The sequence below is a fragment of the Dendroctonus ponderosae genome, unplaced genomic scaffold (genome assembly GCF_020466585.1).
Source record: "Dendroctonus ponderosae isolate FM_Combo_2020 unplaced genomic scaffold, Dpon_F_20191213v2 Dpon_F_20191213_10, whole genome shotgun sequence".
Lineage (NCBI taxonomy): Eukaryota > Metazoa > Arthropoda > Insecta > Coleoptera > Curculionidae > Dendroctonus > Dendroctonus ponderosae.
The window spans coordinates 6,577,060-6,596,255 of NW_026017111.1; the positions used below are offsets into that span (position 1 = coordinate 6,577,060).

The 19,196-nt window shown below is 36.4% G+C and overlaps 2 protein-coding genes across 6 annotated transcripts in view; both read right to left on the minus strand.

The window, feature by feature from the left end:
* Positions 1–1,111: 1,111 nt before the first annotated feature.
* Positions 1,112–6,655, minus strand: LOC109535269 (probable cytochrome P450 4aa1). The gene is made up of 9 exons (XM_048661998.1): positions 6,334–6,655; positions 6,089–6,283; positions 5,862–6,038; positions 5,755–5,806; positions 5,578–5,704; positions 2,075–2,212; positions 1,780–2,020; positions 1,545–1,724; positions 1,112–1,484 (listed from the first exon to the last, which is right to left on the minus strand). The coding sequence occupies exons 1-9, from the start codon at positions 6,491–6,493 to the stop codon at positions 1,309–1,311; spliced, it is 1,446 nt and encodes a 481-aa protein (XP_048517955.1). The 5' UTR covers positions 6,494–6,655; the 3' UTR covers positions 1,112–1,308.
* Positions 6,656–11,619: 4,964 nt separating this feature from the next.
* The window catches only part of LOC109533154 (adenylate cyclase type 2), an 84,063-nt gene continuing 76,486 nt past the window's right edge, over positions 11,620–19,196 (minus strand). For 4 of the 5 annotated variants that reach the window (XM_048661935.1, XM_048661934.1, XM_019898407.2 and 1 more), the window contains one exon: positions 11,620–12,642. In XM_048661935.1, coding sequence (XP_048517892.1) covers positions 12,389–12,642 — 254 coding nt within the window. In that variant the 3' untranslated portion in view covers positions 11,620–12,388. Of the gene's footprint in view, positions 12,643–16,780; positions 19,131–19,196 lie in introns of those variants that run through there. The other variant, XM_048661933.1, reaches the window with a different exon arrangement.

Genomic DNA, 19,196 nt, shown 5'->3' on the forward strand with positions numbered 1-19,196 from the left:
AAAGATTACAAAATAGATATCTAAATATTGATAATTTGTTGTTACAAAATAAAATAACAAATAATAGAACATATTATTGCATTAAAAGTTATTAATATTAATTGTGACACTTTATTTGCACTTAATCTTGAGCGTTTTTCATAAATTGACCTTGCCTTCTTTAGAGAATATCCGCTCAACATCTGGTTTAACAATTGCCTCCGATGAAAATCACTAAACAGGTAGGTAGTAATATTTTACCGAATTGTGCAATATAATGCAAATGGACATCATCAGGGCAGCATCTGGACTACAGACGGAGAGGAAAAGAGGGAATCGGTACCGGAATTCTATCGAAACGATTTAATTTAAATTAATCTTTTCTTGATACGAATTTGCGTCCACAATCAATCAGGCGATTTAAAGTAGGTCCAACAGTTTTTGAAAACTTTATTGTAGTGGATCTGATGCACAGTTTTGTTGCACAACATCGATTGTTAGTTCTTAAAACAATATTTAACTGTGCACGGCAATGTGCAATCTCACTTGCAATGATAAATACCCGGTCGTTTGAAGATGATTTTCAAAAGTTTGTAATTCATTTATCTGCAAATTGATGGACGATCCGCATTTTTATGCACTTAAACTGCTTTAGTGTGTATGATTGTGTGTGTACTTTAATTAGAAATTTAAAAGAAGGCGAAACTCGAACAGGCATTTAGTATATGAGCACCCTTTCTCTAGTATTTGCAGTATCTGCAGCTTCTCCTTGATAATTTGTTGATTCATTGTTATCAGAGTTATAAAATAAACTACACCGAACGCAATAATATCACACTCAATAATTGATAAATCAAAATCACCGTCAGTTTAATAACGCAATGTGTGTGTATTTGAAAACTTTATCAGATCTACAGAGGCACCCGCACTAAGAGAAAAATGTCGAATTCAAAGTGCATATGTGCGTCCCAAGCCTCAGGCGCGAAGAGGCCGGAGTGGGAGCCGCCGTGACCGAGAAAAATCGGTTTATAAAAAAAGTTATCACTTCATAAAATCACTCCCATAAAAAGTTATCACTTCAATAATGGGTATAAGTGGGTTAATGTCTTGGATCTTCAAAATTGTTTGTTTTCGAGAATTTATTTCTCTCTTAATTAACATTTGTATAAATAATAAACCTACAGGAATTCAACGTAAACATGCGAATAATTCTTAAAATCAGGCGAAAATCTCTGAAGTTTTCTACAAAAATATAATGTTGTAAGATTCTGTCTGTTTATATTTATATTTCACATAATCTTTGAACCCCACGCTTTCTTCCAATGTTAGTTAGTCCTCTTGAAGCAGGTTCCTGCTCTGTACATTCAGCCAAATGCCGCCTTTAGCTCTCAGAGATATGCGATAGCTCAGCTTCAGCTCGTCCTCTTCATGTCTCAGAGTGAGGTGGTAGTTTCTGATGACGGTGGCCACAATAGTTTTCATCTCCAAGTAGGCAAATTTATATCCTGAGGGAACGAAAAAGTGTAAAGTCTCTAGTTGTGGATGTTTTACCTATGAGGTATCACCTATGCAGTTTCGAGGTCCAATACTGAAAGGCAAATAGCCAAAGGGATGGATTTTCTTGATATTCTCTGACGAAAATCGGTCTGGGTTGAACTTGGATGGTTCGGGGTAAATCTCGGGCAGATGATGCGTAGCGTAAGGCGACACGAAGATGTTGGTTCCGGTAGGGATTGTGAGACTATCTAGAGACGCCAAACCAAATTTTCTTTAGCAAACCTCGAGTCAATCCCACTTTACCTAAAGCAACATCCTTGGTTAAAACCCGTGCGATCAGGGGCACACTGGGGGCCAACCGCAGCGTCTCTTTGACGCATTGTTCAAGATATCGCATTTCGTTCACGTCCTGCAGCTTAAGGGTTTGATCTTTACTGCCCTGCAAAATCTCCAGGATTTCCTCATGGACTTTTTTCTGCACATCCTGGTGTTTGGCCAAGTAGAACAGGCACGTGGCCACGCCAGTTGCTACCGAATCCTGACCCTAAAATATTTGAAAATAATAATTTTTGCACATTGACTTCTCATTAACACGCACAGCTAACATGAAAGTGACTGCTTCATTCACAACGTCTTCTTCGGGAAGATCGCCGCTGGCTTCAAGTTCAATCAGGTTATCCAGGAAGCATTTTTTGCCGTTTTTGTTCAGCAGTTTTTCTTTCCTTTCAGCCAGCACCTAGCGACAGATTTGAATCAAGCCACTGAATGTTTCGTGTCAAACCTATAGAAGATTTTCAAATTCAAAAATATTCAAAAAAGTCCGTAAAGAAACACTTTGAAGCTTTTCTCAGGCAAGAGTTATTTAGTTCCAAATGTTTCATTTGGGTCTTCTGCATATTCTATAGGAAAGTTCTTCAAATTAGTAAAATTCTGATTTAAAGACTGGAAGGAATACAAATTATTCAGTCAGTCTACAACAGTTTTAGTAATAAAATTCTAAGTTGAATTTTCCATGGTTCTTGGTTTGTTCTTTCGTCTCATTAGTCTCTTTTCAATTTGTTGTTTCGATCGAGTAATACAGATTTTTTGGCTTTCTACAAGTGGACAAATACGATTCTTGGATACCAAGAGATCGATTTAATTTAGATTGAAAACCACTGGAAGGAAAGTGAAAGGCACAAAATTGGAATTGACAAAGGAATTATTAATTTTAAAGCAGCGCTGATAAAAAGACAACACAGGCAAACGGAGAGAAATCGCTATGAATTACATTTATAAAAATCAGTACCATAAGGAGAACGAAGAACAAGAAAATTTGTAGTTGAAGTAAGAAAGAAACAACGAGTAAAAGGTGAAATAAGGCGCTTGAAATAACATGTCAAACAATCGTAAAAGCAGGCAATTCCAGCAAAGAAAATTGACCAGCTCAATTTTCTCTGCCATATCAAAGCAATGCGAGGACAAAATTTCAGTGAAAAAAATTAAGGAAACTATAAGAGGAACAAGAACGAATGAAAAGGAAAAAAACGCATGGAAGAAAATGCTTAAATATGGAAAATGAGCACAAATACACACAGCTAACTACAGCAATATAATAAAATTAGACGAAAAATTCCCAGAATGAATAAAAAAAATGAGACAATTAAATTGGTTAGGGCAATTAGAAATATAACTAATAAAACAGAAAATGCAAAAGTTCAAGTTTCAGGAATTCTTAAAAAAACAAGAGAGAATAACATAGAACAGGAAGAAAGACACGTAACTCAGGAAAATAAATTTAAGTTAAGAAGAATAGCACTGAAAACACACTTGCAAGAAAAACTGCAAATATGTACCAAAAAAACAAAGGAAAAAATATTAAAAGTTCATCAATCAAACATATAATAATAATAAAGCATTTTTTTGTGCCTAACGTTGAGGAAATAGTTTTAGGAGCGTTTAAAAAAACTATTTATTGCCTCAATCACGAAAAGGAATAAGCCGCGAACATCAGAGATCAAACTGCAAAAGTGGTAAAGAGAAACGAAAACGGACTTGACGCAAGTAACAAAAAGTTTGGGAGTAAAACATAGGAAATAAATTTAAAATAAAGAAGGAGCAAAGTAACTAAAACAGAAAACGCTTTGATATAAAATTATTTTTTAGAGAAAAGTGACGAGAAAATCTAAGTTAAATCACGTGAGAAATGAGGCCATAACAAGACAATTGAATGAGAAACCATTGTAGATGACATTGAAGAATAGCATTAATATTTGACATGGTACGCAAATGCAAGATGTCTGACAAAAGACAGGCTCCCGAGGAAAGGTTGGAATGGAAAAAGGATAAGAAGAGGGCATTGCAACTTGGATGCAGAATCTATCATAATAAAAAATTATCTAATTACTTTAAAGTTATTGATTTAGTAAAAACCAAGTTTCAGCGGCGTTTCTTAAGGTTCTTTGTGGAGGGTTTGTAATTTTTTTTAAGGAACCGATCATGGTTTTTTGTATCCTCTTTATGTATCCGAAGGAAAGCCTACAATTCCTCAGTATAAAAGATTGATACTATTTTATATAGATTTTCTTTTCTTTTGTGAGTGAAAGTCTTTTTTACAGACTCTAGAAAATCTGCGCAAATAACGATTGAACTTTTAAAATCATTTTACCACGTGCCTCAAAACAGTTTAAGTTTTCTACTGATTTTACATGGGAAAAAAGATGTTAATTTGGTTCATTCTTCTAAACGCCGATCTAAATTTCACATTTTCATTATAGAAGTCTCATTAAAAATAAAACTCGAAAAATTAGTGGAAGGAAGGCAATAAATAGACCTGTAACGACCAGAATCAATTTCGTATTAAATTATTGATTTGTCCATGTGTTTTTTGCTGCTGAGCCCAGTGGTGCGCTTATTTTGTCTACATATCAACCACGGCGTGCCCAAAATCACACCCGATTTACAACAATCTGAATTTGTTTTTTAATTTTTTCTTCTTCACTCGATTTTGCTTTGTGTTGATTTTTTCTTCGTCACTCTGCGTCACTTGAACTCAATAACTTTAAAATTAAGAATAGATCACTGTCCATTTTTGGAATTTCTTGCGATCTCAAATTCATTTTATTCTTCTATTCTGTTTTGTTTATCAGTCAGTTTATCAGGCAGATTTTTTCTTCAGTTTGTGTCGTTCGATTCTTGTTAATCTGCTTCGATTTGGTCTTGGAAAGGCAATAGTTTTTGGCAATTTTCCTTGTCGTAATCGTGTCATTTACACTATATATTATTTTTTATAAGAGCTTTTTACGAACGATTGGAATATTTTTAACTCATATTGCACTGAACAAATTTGCGTTTTTTTATTCGCAAAACAGCTTCTTTCGTATTGAACAACATTTTTCCCCGTTTAGAAGACATTCCTTGTTCAAAATCACTACAGGTTGCACTAAACTCAATGGGTTTTTTCTATGTTACACTTGAAATTTGATTTTTTTTAATTATAAATATAGTTTTTCTGTCCTTCTGTGTCATTGTTTCTGTTATCTCAAGAGTTCCTCTGGCTGACTTAGTTTTTCAAACGTCGATTGTCCGGAATATTTTTCCTCGAACGTAAATTAACAATTTTCTCGTTCCCTTTTCATTGGATTTTCCTGGATTTTGTCCTGGAAGTGAAGTGATTTAGATACGATCAAAAATACATATTACAGACCATTTCATTTTCTTTTTTCCACATTTTTCGAGGATTTTTGCTTATAACTATTTTCCGAAGAACTGAGGGAACATTGGATTCAGCAGCTCAAAATCCGGAAGAAAAAATTGCTTCCTTAATCAAAATCCGAAATTTAGACCAATTTTTAGAAGAATGAAAAAACTCATAAAATCGATGGAAACCTAAAAAATGAGTGATTTCAAGAGTCCAATTCCCAAGGAAAAGATTTTCATCATGTTGTAGGTTGACAATTGGGTAAAGAAACCAGGTTTTGCATAAAGAAAATGGCCCGAAAAACGCTTCAATTAACTCAAAAATCATCCATCACATCACAAAGAAACTATGCACTTACACTTTTACTTGCGTCATCACTTTCCGGTAGAAACGACTCAGTTGCTCACTAAGCAGAAACTCACCTTCTTAACGTAGAAATGCAAATCGTGCTTATGCCTGGATTCAGTCCTCGACATATCGGACAGCTTGAAGATGGAATCGAGCAGCAACCACGGCTTCAGTATTCTCTTGATAATCAGCAACTCCCCTCTGAAACTCCGCAATTCCTACACAAAACTCACCCGGGTTTCACCACTTACTTTCGAAAAGGCGTTTCATCTTCCGGACCCAAATCCACACCCAAAATAGTCTCTAAATTGAACACTTTACATCAAACAAAGGTTTATTATGGTGTGCTATCGCCTACTGTGCAAAATGTTGACAACGCAATTGTTCACTATCCTGGTAATCTGCCAGTGCTTCTGAGTGTGTAGGCTTCTGAAGACTGTCTCTGCAGTACGTGCAAAGTCCTCAAAGTACCGCTCGACTTGGCCCAGTTGGAACATTGGCTGGATGAGTTTGCGGTTTTTCTTCCATTTGTCGCCTGAAGGAATGAAGATATGAATGCAGATAACGGAAGCACTTAGACCAAACCTGTGCTCATGATGATGCCATTGCCGATGAAGGTCTGAAGTAGCTGATAGAAATAGTTCTTCTCAGCCACTTTGGTGCTGCTCAGGATCAGCTTCAGATGATCCGGTTGATAAACCAGAATCGTCGGCAAGAGGAAGATCCACACTCTCACAACAGGAGCAAACTGGCTGACGTTATTAGCAAGCTCAAACTGAGCTGGAGCAATCACTTGAAGCGCATTTTCTCGGATGAATACAAAGACTCACCTTTAGTGTCTGTCACGTGCAGAATGTTGCCGATAATCGGCCAGGCAGGCGGACCAGGCAACCGAAGAGCCAACAGCATGGATCTGCACAAATTCCTGTACCTGCTGATGGTCCATATGACCAGCAGAATTAACACTGCAGTCCACGAAAATGCGTTCATGTCGAATCGGTGTTAAAAACTGAATGCAAATCGCTTGACTGGAAGATGTTGTTGTATGCTAATGTAAGCATATTACTATGCATACAAATTAGGATGCGATTAGAATTGCTAAAAAAACCTGAAAAAATGTAAGAATGTCATTGCGTCTTATATCGGTTTATGAAGGATAAGCTCTGGCTGAAGGTTGTACTAAAATTGAAAAAATTCTTTCATCTATTTTCAAGTTACCGCTTAAGCCTGCGTGAGGCTCATTTCAAATTCAAATACACAGGGTGTTTACGAAATACTTGTGCCAAATTTGAGCAGATATTTCTGAGAGCTGAACATGAGGAGAATTTGGTCTAATCTGTATAACCCAAAAGTGGACAGTTTTTGGAAAACAAGCCGTTAAAGTTAGGGTTAAATGCGACTTTCCGGGGGGTTGAACGGAGGATTTTTTGGTGTCCCAGTTATAACAATTAATTTTAATCGGATTTATGTTTGTATGCATTTTGCTAAGGGTGGCCACCGGGTATCTCTCAAAAAGCACTGAAGATGCACATTAAAGGATGCATTTTTTATTTCTAGATGGTCATGGGAAACTCTTGGAAGCAATTTTTGAGATCCGCATTTCACCACAAGGCGATACTATTGACAATTTCCAAATTAGAGTTTACTTTCAGTTCATCAGTTGAGCGATTGGCCAATTTTGCATCATTTTGCGATCTAAATGTTTACATTTTCAATGACTTTCCTCCTTCTTATAAACCTCGTCACGTCAAAAAAAAAAAAAAGCTTTCAATCGCTGTTACTAAAGGAGATCCTTGAGTTAGGGATTGATTTTTGAGGAAATTTAGGGTATTCAAATTTAATTTTCAATTTATTTCCTTGTGTTGAAATGTGGACCGTATAAAGTATTTCCAAAGCTACGTCTGCAGGGAGAGCTTTCAGGAGTTGGTGATTTTTTTTTGGTACGTACCAACGCTTTTATGCAGCCCGGCTTATATTTCTCCGATGTTCCGATTCAGAAGACACTGGCCTATTATGATGAACAAATTTTCAAGCAAACAACGGCAACATTAAAACGCTAAACGCTAAAATTAACTAACTTTCCTTTGATACTCACTAAAGCTCCTAAGCAAACTGGATGTCCAAAATTCATCACGTCTAAATCCACGTACGTAGTGACTTGCTTTATTGATCATTTATAGAATACACCGAACTGTTAAGGTGTAGACAATTTCAAGCAAATCAAGGCAATTTTTTAAGAAATTGACAAACTTTTGATTAGAATGCGATTTTCGAAAAAACACGGAGAATGTTTTGCCGGCCTGTTTTGAGAAACCTTCCCAGATCTGGAAATCCCCCTCCCTTTGGTCTCATTACTTCATGGCAAAAGAAATTTTAATTATTAACAGGCAATAAGAATATTGGCAGATATTTTACAACATTTGCTTCTTTCAGTCACGGGGAGAGTTGTTAAACTAAAAAGTAAAAAAAATGTTTAAAGAGCGGTGTTGGTCACCAGATATGAGCATAAAGCGTGGAAACGTGCTGCGTTCGATAAATTGTCCAATTTATTGCGGCCTTTGAGCATGCTGAAAATTATAGTGAATTGTGAAAAATTTCTGCACATTTTTCAACGGTCTCAAAACTGTCAACAAACATGCCCAACTTCATAAATTCAACCAGCAACTTGAAATGTTAGCACACTAAACCAGAAAGCTTCAGGTAAAAATTGAAAAATTTCTATTTAAGTCTGAGCATCGGTTGATTTTTCGGACGCTCTTAGTCGTGAAATTCCCAAATCTTTTGGCTGAAGAAAAATTGCGAAAACTGTGAAAACATTGCTAGAGGATCCGAAAATTGGCTGCGTTTTCATTGATCCATTAGATGTGTAGCTGAAGTGAAGAATCGTCCTCACTTCAGTTCCTAGTTCAGCTGAACAAAGAAAACACCTTCCAAACCGGTTGAAACAAGAACTGGAAATTTTCGCACACTAAACGAAAAACCTTGAGGTTAAGGTTGAGAAGACTGGGATTGAATCGAAGCATCGGTTATTTTTTCGGAACACTTTGAACTTAGAAGTAAAATTCGGAAACACAAAACTTGTGACAGGGCTAAAAAACTTGAAAAATCCAAACTTCGGAAAATTGCAACTTGCAACTTTGACACAGTAAACCCGAGCATTTTAGTTAAAACTCAAAAAAATCTCATCCGAATGCGAGTATTCAGTGAGCTTTGACAAGCCATTAGATTTTCAGCAAAAATTAAGGGTCCTTTTAATCAATGCAGCAACTTTTTGGCTCATTAAAGGATGGAGTTTGTGGAAAAACCCTAGAATATTTAAATGAAATCCCGGCGTCTGTTCATTTTTCAGCAGTTCTTGAACTTAGCCCTAAAATTCGCGAAACTTGTCGTCGTATTCAAAACCCACTCGAAACTTACAAACTTCGGGGAAGAGCAACTTGCACGTTGGGACAACAAAAATAAAGTTTTGGCTAGAAATTGATGAATTGGCAACCACTACATTTTCACTAAAAGAGTCGTTCAAACTTGTAGTTTGGCTAAATCAAAAACTTCCAAAACAACCACTTTAAATGAGAACGCTTGGTGTAAACACCTAGAAATTTTCATTTTAATTCTACCATTGGGACATTTTTCAGAAGCTGTTGAACTTGGAGGTAAAACTCAGGAAACTTGTTCTAACGCGACACTTCCAAACTTCCGCCAGTAGGAACTCAATGTTTCTCTTCATATCAGCAAAATAAAAGTATGATCCGCGAAACAAGTTTACAAACAACCTTTGTTTCGATATGAATTTTTTGAATATAACTATTAAAACTGATTTTTTAACGAACTCAGTATGTTTTGCTAAATTACATGTTTTAAAAACATGTAAAGTTACATGTTTTAGAGCTTTTGGGAAATGTGGGACATTTGAATAACCCTGAAAAATAGTCGGATTCATTCCATATACCTACAGGGTGATTTAGGTCTAAAACTGATAACTTTGCCAGTCGATGGAACAACTCAGAATAATGTCCCTACATTGTGTAAAATGTTCCCTAAATCGCATCGCTTCAAAGCAAGAAGGCGCTAAAATAAGATTTATTCCCGCTTTTCCTTACGTTACGTACGTTTTGAGCCAGTGATTGAGGCTCAAAAGATTCGGCTCAAAAATATCTCTAGGGATCCTACTAATAGTCCCAAAATTTCAGCCGCACAGGTTTTGAAAAAGTGTATTTTCTGTGCCGTTTTCTCTGCTTTTGTTTCAAAACTTCAACAATAAATACGAATTTCGATAAAAACCCCTGCAGAGTTTCTCTGAACTTTTGCTCAATCTGAATCATTTTGCTTCTTTGTTTTGTTTTTTAAAATTAATCGACTTAGTAAAACGCGTAAAAAACCTTTCAATGTCCTCGATCTTCGAAGCAAGGCGAGTGATGGAAAAATAACAGAAAATAGTTCGAGTTGGCCTTTTTACTCCAGGATTTAGGTTCCGGAATTTATTTCCGTAATCAATCTATTCAGAATAGGTATCTTAAAAAATCATCTTGAATGCGCCTTAATCATCAGTTAGTAGTTCTTCTATTAGCGGTTTTGTTGCCTCTGATTCCTTCACACATACCTACAATTATTTACAAGATAAAAGAGCGTGTCCGCACATTTCCATTTGCTGCAGTTTAGGCCTGGGTAACTCAATAAATTTTTAGGAGTTGGCGCAGTGCCTCGCAAGTGGCTTGGTACGCCAACGGCACAGTAACTCAGTTCCGTTGCTGGGAAAATGTTGATGACCTTTTTACTTGCTTTTAGATTTATTTTAAGGTCCATTTATAAAATATTTGTATCATTTCTTGAACATTTCAAAATTTTTCAGTTCTGAAAGTGACTATTTTTTCCAAATGCTCAATTTTCAAAAGATTCACTTAAAAATACTGAAAAATTATGAAATAAATTTTATTAGGACACTCGCTTCCTTCGTCGCTTTGTAAAAAGTTTTTAAATCCCTTTCCAGCTTCAATTTGGGACAAAAATCAGATAATTTTCTATCAAAAAAACGAAATGAATAAGCGAAAGTTTATAATAAATTATTTGGAAAACTTGTGACTTACATTCCTCTGAAGACTGTTGAGTCTGTTTAAAAAATGTGGTAGTTCAGTTTTTTTGCTTTACTTTCCACTCTTCCTTAAACATACTGACGATCTGGATGTATTTTACGACAAAAATGACAAAATATATTTATAGCTTTGTAGGAATTTTGCAAAAACTTTTTTTGGAGTCGAATTCTGATCAAAAACGAAAATAAATTTATCCCGTTTTTCCCCGAAAACTATTAAGGTTTTCGCAAAAACCGATCACAAAACTAAAAATTGTTAATGCAAAACGAAAAACATAATTTTCTGATGATTTTCTTCTTTTCTGACAATAATGTACTAATAACTTTAGAAAACCCTTTTCAGCTTCGAATTTGGCACAAAAACCAAATAATTTTATTTAGTTTTTTACGGAAAGTAATTAAGATTATCTTGAAAAAATGGTCAGAGCAAAAGTTTCCAAAAAATAATGTGGAAAATTCGCCGCCTTCATCGCTCTGAAGATTTTTAGAGTTTCTTCAAAATTTCAGGTCATTCCAGTTTTAGCAAAGTGTTTTTAGGTAATTCTGTCTTCGCAAAAAACGCATTATTTTCTAGTTTTCCTGAAAACTACTGACAATCTTTAGGTATTTTTCTCATTAACTCAGAGAGCTGCAACTCAACACAATGTTTCCCAGGCCTACTTCAGTTACCTCATTAATGTACGAAACAAAAACGAAAGCATTATTAAAGTTCTACCTAATTCGGACACCGTTTAACCAGGAATTTTCAGTTTCCGTCACTAGAACTCCTCAACTTCTTTTATAGTTAGAAAATACTACTCAAAACAGTTGATTTTTATACTCTTAAAGTTTTGTGTAAAGTTTAAACGGTCTGTTCAAAAATGACAATCTCGTCAGATTTTCGGTCTTTTAGGCCGTCATAGCGTTTCGCTAGCACAGGTGACTTCCATCCTCAGAGGTATTTTGCTTGGACACTGACCGGTGGATGTCCCTATGCGGTACCTAAACCATAAATAGCAAATGCAACTTAAGAAAACTGCACGCAACAAGCGTTTTCAATGTTTTATTTCAGATTAACATTCTTTGAACAGATAACATGCGGAAATTGTAAATTCTAATTACAACCTTGCGTTCACTCGTGACCGAAGTTCTTCTGCATATAAAACTGTTCGTGATTTAGCTGCAGAACCTTTTGCAAAGAACAAACTTTCCTCTTGCCCATAAATTGCAATTCCTTTATACTTAGTTATTATCGCAATGTAATCAGGTTACATTGAAAGTTAAAAATACAAAAATATACAACCGGGCGCATCGCCTACTAAATAAAATCTACCTATGGAATATTATTTTACATACAACCTTAGGCCATCCCTAGATACCTTCGCCACCTAATCTACTCATTTATTATCTAATATAAAATTCAAAAATATTCATCAAAGAACCATATGTACAACCCTAAAATATTCCTGTTTATGGATAGATATTTTGATTACGGTCCTAAATACATGAGCCCCTGTATGTACAAGAAAAACGTGGATTCAAGAGTTTTTGCTCGGCCATTGGGCTACTTGCATGCATCTGTGTTCCTGGTGACTTAAAATTGGTTCACCAAGTTAGTCAACACCCAAATAAAAATTTGCACGTAATCAGAGTCACAGTTGTAAAGCATGAAATGCACCAAGCCAAAATTTCCCAGCCAAGCCATTAAAACAATTAGAAAAAAGGCAATCAATCGAGGGCTTAAACAATGCAAATAAAACTCTCTAGAAAAAATGTGCAAGTAGCCCAGTCCCAATCAGGATAGGGCGACGGAACCTTCACTTCTCGTCAAAACTGGTGTTCACAAAATAGGTGGTAAGGGTGCCTTTGCCCTTAACGAAAGTGGGTCCTCGGCACTCGCAGGAATATCCGGCGTTTTTCAAAATTTCGGCAGTGTCTTCCGGCACCTGAATACGCCCCATTATGCCGCAGGAATCCATTCTGGAGGCGACATTCACCGTGTTTCCCCAAATGTCGTATTGGGGCTTTTGCGCCCCCACCACACCAGCAATCACTGGCCCATGATGGAGCCCTAAAAAATTCAGGAGTTTGAAACCCTTTTTAGCATCTTCAGAAGACTTTAATCCGAAATTTTCAGTGTTTTATGAGATTTTTTGTGGCTTTTCAAGAAGATTGGCGAAAGTTCTTGACCATGCCAAAGAGGCGCAGTGTCGCATTCGCCATTCGCTCAATCAATTTTTTACAGAATTACTTGAAATCGGATCTCGTTCTCCTAAAAATGCTCAAGAAGAACCATCAGGAGCCTTAAAAGGCTTTTCTTGGCAAGTCTTAAAGTTTCATGTCGCAGTAGCGCCAACGCCCGATAAATTTGATAAATTTTTTTTATCCGCCAAATGTTGAGATGGTGTTTTTGCCCGGAAAGGAGCTTTAAAATCAGGAAAATTTACTGTAAAATGTGGTCAAGATATAATCGATTTGTGAGCAAATGAGGGCATAAAAAGTATGACAAACATCAGGGTCTAAAGCATGCCGCCTGAATTAGAAAAATGTAGACGACATAGAGACTTTTGCCTTAATATGAACTTTGCACACATCTAAATGTTAGAAAATGGTTTGCCAATATTAAAAAAATATATTTGTAAGCTGAGTTATAAGCAAAACAGTGCGGCGACACCCTAAAAAAATGCCAGTTGAAGTAGACAGGAAGCCAAAAGACGCCCGAAAAATTTCCATTTTTATTAGTCAGAGTTGGAGGTCGTTTTTCGGGAAATGGAAGCCAAACATGTGCTTTTTCTTCAAAAACTCTTTGACTCGAAAATTGTCTACAAAACGTCGGTTTGCCTTAAACAGATAAAAATAAATAACGTAGTTATACGGCAAAGAGTGCAGAGACCCATAAAAAATTGATATCTTCATTTGACCATTATTCAAGAGCGTTTGGCTCAAACTGGAGAGCTGATATAAATTTTTGCTGTGCAATCCGAATCAAGCCCGGAACTTGGCTACAAAATGTGGCTCCGATAATAGGTAAATGGGCACAAACTATTGAGTTATCGGTAAAAGTGGGCTGACACACTGAAAAAGGTAATTTCTGAGTAGATCAAATTTCGATCAAATTTTTCCCAAATTTCGGGCAGATGGGTAATTATGCTTCCAAGCCGGCGTCAAGGCATGTACATTGGCTACAAAATTGTCTAATTCTATTGATTAACTGATGGAAAACCACGGAGATATGAGTAAAAGAGTGAGATGACAAACTTAGAATTGATATCTTAAGAAACCGCCATTTCAAACTGGTTTGGCTCAAAGTTGAAGATCGAAAAGTGGCCGTCAATGTACGAGTAAAGGCCCCTATATTAGGTCCCAAAGCTCGTTCCGGTAATAAAGAAATAGTAAGGAGCAGCTGAGTTAAAGGAAAAATGCTGAGAAGGCCCACTAAAAATCACTATCATAACTAGCCCAATATTCAAGCTCGTTTCTCTCCATATTAAGTCCACATATCTAATTCGTTTTGCAGCTGGTTTTAAGCCAGGAAAGTGGCCTACAAAACGATATTCTTATATTGACCAAATGTTGAAAACATTTCGAACATAAGATACTATGAAACGCGTAAACAGCTACCCTAAACAGCTCTAGTTTTTCGTGGCCCTAAAGAGCGATCCAAATAATAAGGAGATTTACAATACGAACAGACTTATAAACTCAGTGGTGAATTTTGAGGCACCGAGAAAGAAAAGAGAGATTCTTCAGTGGAAGAAGTGTCAGAAGTTTGGACACATCAAAAATTACTGTAACAAGAGTCCGGTGTGTGTGAAGTGCGCGAAGTGCCATCTCACTAGTGACTGTCCCATTAAAATCAAAATTAAGGAAGTCTTATGTGCCAACTGTGATGGTAATCATCAAGCATCAAGGGCTGCGTTATTCGTAAGGAACTACAAAAGAAGCCTTTCCCAACACTAAGAGCTAAGGAACTCGACAGGGACACACAAACTCAAAGGTTCAATACAGATTTTGCAAACCCATCACAGTCTTTTGCCGGTTTGTCTAATCAAAAACAGCCTACAGAGACCGGTAAATCAAAACGTAAACAATAACAAAATTGAAGTAATGATGGCACAACTGTTAGCCCGCATGGATTCAATGCTCAATATGCTTACATGTTTATTGAGGAAATTAAATGTATAAACACAATTTAAAAATAGTCATATGGAACGCTAACGGTCTTTGCCAAAGATTTCTTGAATTGCGAAATTATTTAGTTGCAAATAACGTCGATATTTTGCTAGGTTCAGAAACACACTTTACAGCTAAAAAATTTATTAGAATCCCTAATTATTCAATCTACAACACAAACCATCCAGACCATAAAGCCATGGTGGCACAGCAATCATCATACAAAACAGTATAACTCACCACGAAGCAGAAAAAATAAGCGAACTATATTTACAAGTAACAAGCATAGTGATTGAAGATTCTACAGGACCACTCACATTGTCTGCAGTATACTGCCCTCCAAGATTCAGTGTTACCAGTGATCAATTTATAAATTTGTTCAGCCGACTAGGGGGTCGCTTTTTAGCAGGAGGTGATTATAATGCCAAACATCCATGGTGGGGCTCTAGATCTGTAACACCGAATCAGAAAGAGAGACAGCTCTACCAAGCAATGCAGCAATATAAGTGTAGCCCTTTATCAACTGGCGAACCAACCTATTGGTCAACTGATACAAACAAGCTGCCCGACCTAATCGACTTCGCGATTCTTAAAGGAATAAATACCTGCTACTTTACAGTGAAATCATGTCTAGAGCTGTCATCAGACCATTCCCCACTCGTAATCGAATACTCTACAGCAGTAAAATCCGGACTAAAACAACATCTCACCCACCATAGAACCAACTGGTAAAAATACCGAAACCACATAGACAATAACTTAAATTGCAACATCCGTCTGAAATCAATCAATGAAATCGAAGATGCCATAGAAAACTTTAACATCCTATTACATGAAGCTGCAAATTTCGCCACTCCAAAAACCCAAACAAACGATTTTCGCATAAATTTTCCTCAGCATATAAATTGTAAAATAAATGAGGTAAGAAAACTTAGAAGAAAATAGCAAAACCTCAAGTTAAAACCAAATTGAACGGAGCCATTAAAGAATTAAAAGAAATTTTATACACAGAAAAAAACCAAAATATCCAAAACTATCTAAAAAGCTTAACTGGAAAAGCCGATACCGACTACTCACTATGGAAAGGTACAAAAAAATTCAAGCAACCTATCAAGTTTATACCACCCATTAAGAAATCAGATAACAGCTGGGCACGAACAGATTCAGAAAAAGCAGATTGCTTCGCTAAACATTTAAGTTCACTTTTTAAACCTATCCCCCCTTCAATATCTGCCGAGGAGGAAGCGAAATATCTGGATGGGGAACTGGAACTGCCAGATAACATCAACATAGGAATAATAACAGCGGTAGACGTGACGTTTCAAATTAGAAGGCTAAAAAACAAAAAAGCTCCTGGCTATGATGACATTGGAGGTATGATGCTTAATAAACTTCCACCCAAAGCAATAAGATGTTTCATTATTATAATTAACTCTTGTCTCCGATTGAGTCAATTCCCTTCACAATGGAAAGTCGCTCAATTCATTATGATACCTAAACCAGGAAAAGATCCTAGCCGGGTAATGTCGTATAGGACCATTATTCTGCTGCCTGTAATGTCAAAAATATGCGAAAAGTTATTCAAAAGAGACTAAATAAAATAATAAATACAAAGCACCTTATTCCAGATCACCAATTTGGGTTCAAGCCAGAACACTCGACAATTGAACAAGTTCAAAGGACCACTACCGCTTACAGAGATTGTTTTGAAAGGAGAGAACACTGCGAGGCAGTCTTTCTTGACGTAACACAAGCCTTTGACGAAGTGTGGCACGAAGACCTGATATCAAAAATTAAAAAAATATTCCTGACAAAGCTTGCTTGTCTGCTGGCATCGTACTTGACAAACAGGATCTTTCAGGTAAAAATAAATAGCAACTTCAGCCCGCTCCAGCAGATAAATGCTGGAGTCCCTCAAGGAAGCGTACTGGGGCCCACCCTGTACTTATTCTTCACAGCAGATTAACAGCAAAAAGCATAAAAAATGGAACATTTGCAGACGATGAGGTCTACACATCATCTCATACGGACCTAAAAACAGCAATGTTACAGAAGCGCCTTGTAAAGCTGGAAACCTGACTCAAGCACAATAGAATCAGCATAAATACAGACAAGTCAACCCATGTAACTTTCTCACTCCGAAGATACACAAGGTCCCCATTATAGTTAAATAATGAGCTAATACCGCATAAAGACGAAATCAAATATCTGGGAATTCACTTGGACAGTCGGTTAACATGGAGACCACATATATGGGCAAAACGGAAACAGTTAGGCTTAAAAATCAGGCAAATGTACTGGCTAATCAATAAGAACTCAGCACTGTCTCTTGAGAGCAAGCTTTTAATCTACAATTGCATACTGAAACCGATCTGGACGTATGGAATCCAATCATGGGGCTCTGCAGCAGACTCAAGCATTGACATAATGGAACGTTTTCAATCCAAATCACTAAGAAACATAGTAGCAGCACCATGGTTCGTACCCAATGAAATTATCAGAAAAGACCTTCAAATTACTACAGTGAAAGAAGAAATAATAAACTACTTTAAAAAATACAAAAACAGATTATCGAAACATCCAAATGAATTAGCAAAAGAGTTACTTAATAATACTAATGTGGTGTCTCGTTTTCGGAAACGCAGGAACTTGTTCAACTTGTTGTAAATTTTTAGAATTACTTAACTAGTCTATTGTTCACTCAATTTAAATGTTTTGTAAATAATTGATCAGGCTTGTAAGAGTGCTTTATTAATGAGCGAACACTCACATGTTATTTCTTATGTTAACAATTTTTACTTATTGTCTCACAATTGTACACAAATAAAAGGAGTTATTAAAAAAAAAGTAGCACAGATTGCCAGCTTGTCTATCTCAAAATTGCTGGTAAATGGGTGACTTTGCTTCATTACAAAACTCAGTAAATTTGGCTTAAAATCTCGTTTTCATATCAACAAAAATCGACCAAATAAGTGAGTTATAAACGGGCGAAGATTGCAGAGTGCCACTAAAAACTGTCGGCTTAAGTAGCCACGACTATTTTGAAAATGAAGGACCTTTTCCCTGCTGTACTTCAAAGGCCAGTAAAGGCCTGTAAAGTTGCATTTGAATGGGTGTAAAATCATAAACAGCACCTGAGTAATAAAACAAAACAGTGCGGACAAACACTAAAAATTTCCATGCAAGTTAGCCCAATTTTGATCATTTATCTCTGAAGATGGACGGGCGAAACGTAATTTAAATGATACCAAATAACTTTAACTTTAGCCAAAAAATGAGAAAACAAACGTTAAAATTAAGACAGCGTTCTTGATTAGTTTAGAAATCGTGTACCTAAATAGGCGATTTTACTTCTAACGCACCTTCAAACGGTAACTAAATTACTTCCTTCATTTAAAAAAATGATCAGAAATTACTTATGCAAGAGAAAGCTACAAGCACAATTCACCACCTGAAACAATTCAGTAAACCTGAATTCGAGCCCGTTTCCTCGAAGCGAAAGCCAAATGTATGAGTTCGATCTAAAATGCACCTCAAAAGCGGAAAGTGGGCACAAAATAACGTTTAAATGATTAAAAAATTATAACAAGCAAGTGAGTTTTCAGTGAAAAGGCGCCGGATCGAACATGAAATCAAACTCCCTAAATTGAATGAGCCCAAAATTCTAACCCATTTTTCACAAATTTTCGACCGTCGAAGAGTTTTTGCTTCGAAACGTTGTAGCCAATTAAATCTCCTTTACAATCAAGTTTTTATATTGGAAAACTTGCAAGAGTTAACGGAGTTTCGAGCAAAAGAATATGAAAATACCGTCAAGCTGCCTGCGACTTTTCACCGGTAAGTTTTTACAGTTATGAACCTGTAAAAAACAGTTCTTAGAGGAAATTGACGGCTTCCCAGGCAAACTCTCCTAGTGAAATCTCGAGTCAAATTTATTTTGTAGTCGCTTTTTGGGCAGATTTAGTCGCTTCCAGAAGTCATTTGACCGGGTAGAGTAACATTTTGTTTGTTTTAAAGAAATTGTTGTTGCTCTTTTAGCAGTTTTGCAATAGATTGGAGCAACATAATTAATTTGCAAAGTTTTCCACATTAGTTTGACAAGTTTATATCAAGAATTCGCTTAATCTCTAGTATTTTTGACTCTAAAGAAAGTGTATATGCGCTGTGGGTCTGAATGTTCGCACTTTTTACTGGCTGATGTAGCCAGTTTCCATTCCAAAGCGTTCAATATCTGAAGATGCAAAATTCACGAATTTTTAGTTCAAGTCTTTGACGTCTTCGGAACTTTTGGGTTTGAAGGTTTGAAGCCAAGTTGCGTCCAAGTCGAGCAAAAGATGCTTTTACATTTTTCTGGAGACCAATTTTTCGGCAACAAAATCAAAACACCTGCAAAAATAAACCTTGATTTCTTCGTTAAAGAAAACACTAACATCGTGTATATCAAACTGGAAT

Bases quoted from the DNA above. Each gene is read 5' to 3' on its own strand.
- LOC109535269 (XM_048661998.1), bottom strand. From the start codon at position 6,493: ATGAACGCATTTTCGTGGACTGCAGTGTTAATTCTGCTGGTCATATGG. The intron at 6,039-6,088 runs GTTTGGTCTAAG...TCATTCCTTCAG, and splicing joins TGGCATCATCATGAGCACAG to GCGACAAATGGAAGAAAAAC. The intron at 5,807-5,861 runs GTAGGCGATAGC...TGTTCAATTTAG, and splicing joins CGTTGTCAACATTTTGCACA to AGACTATTTTGGGTGTGGAT.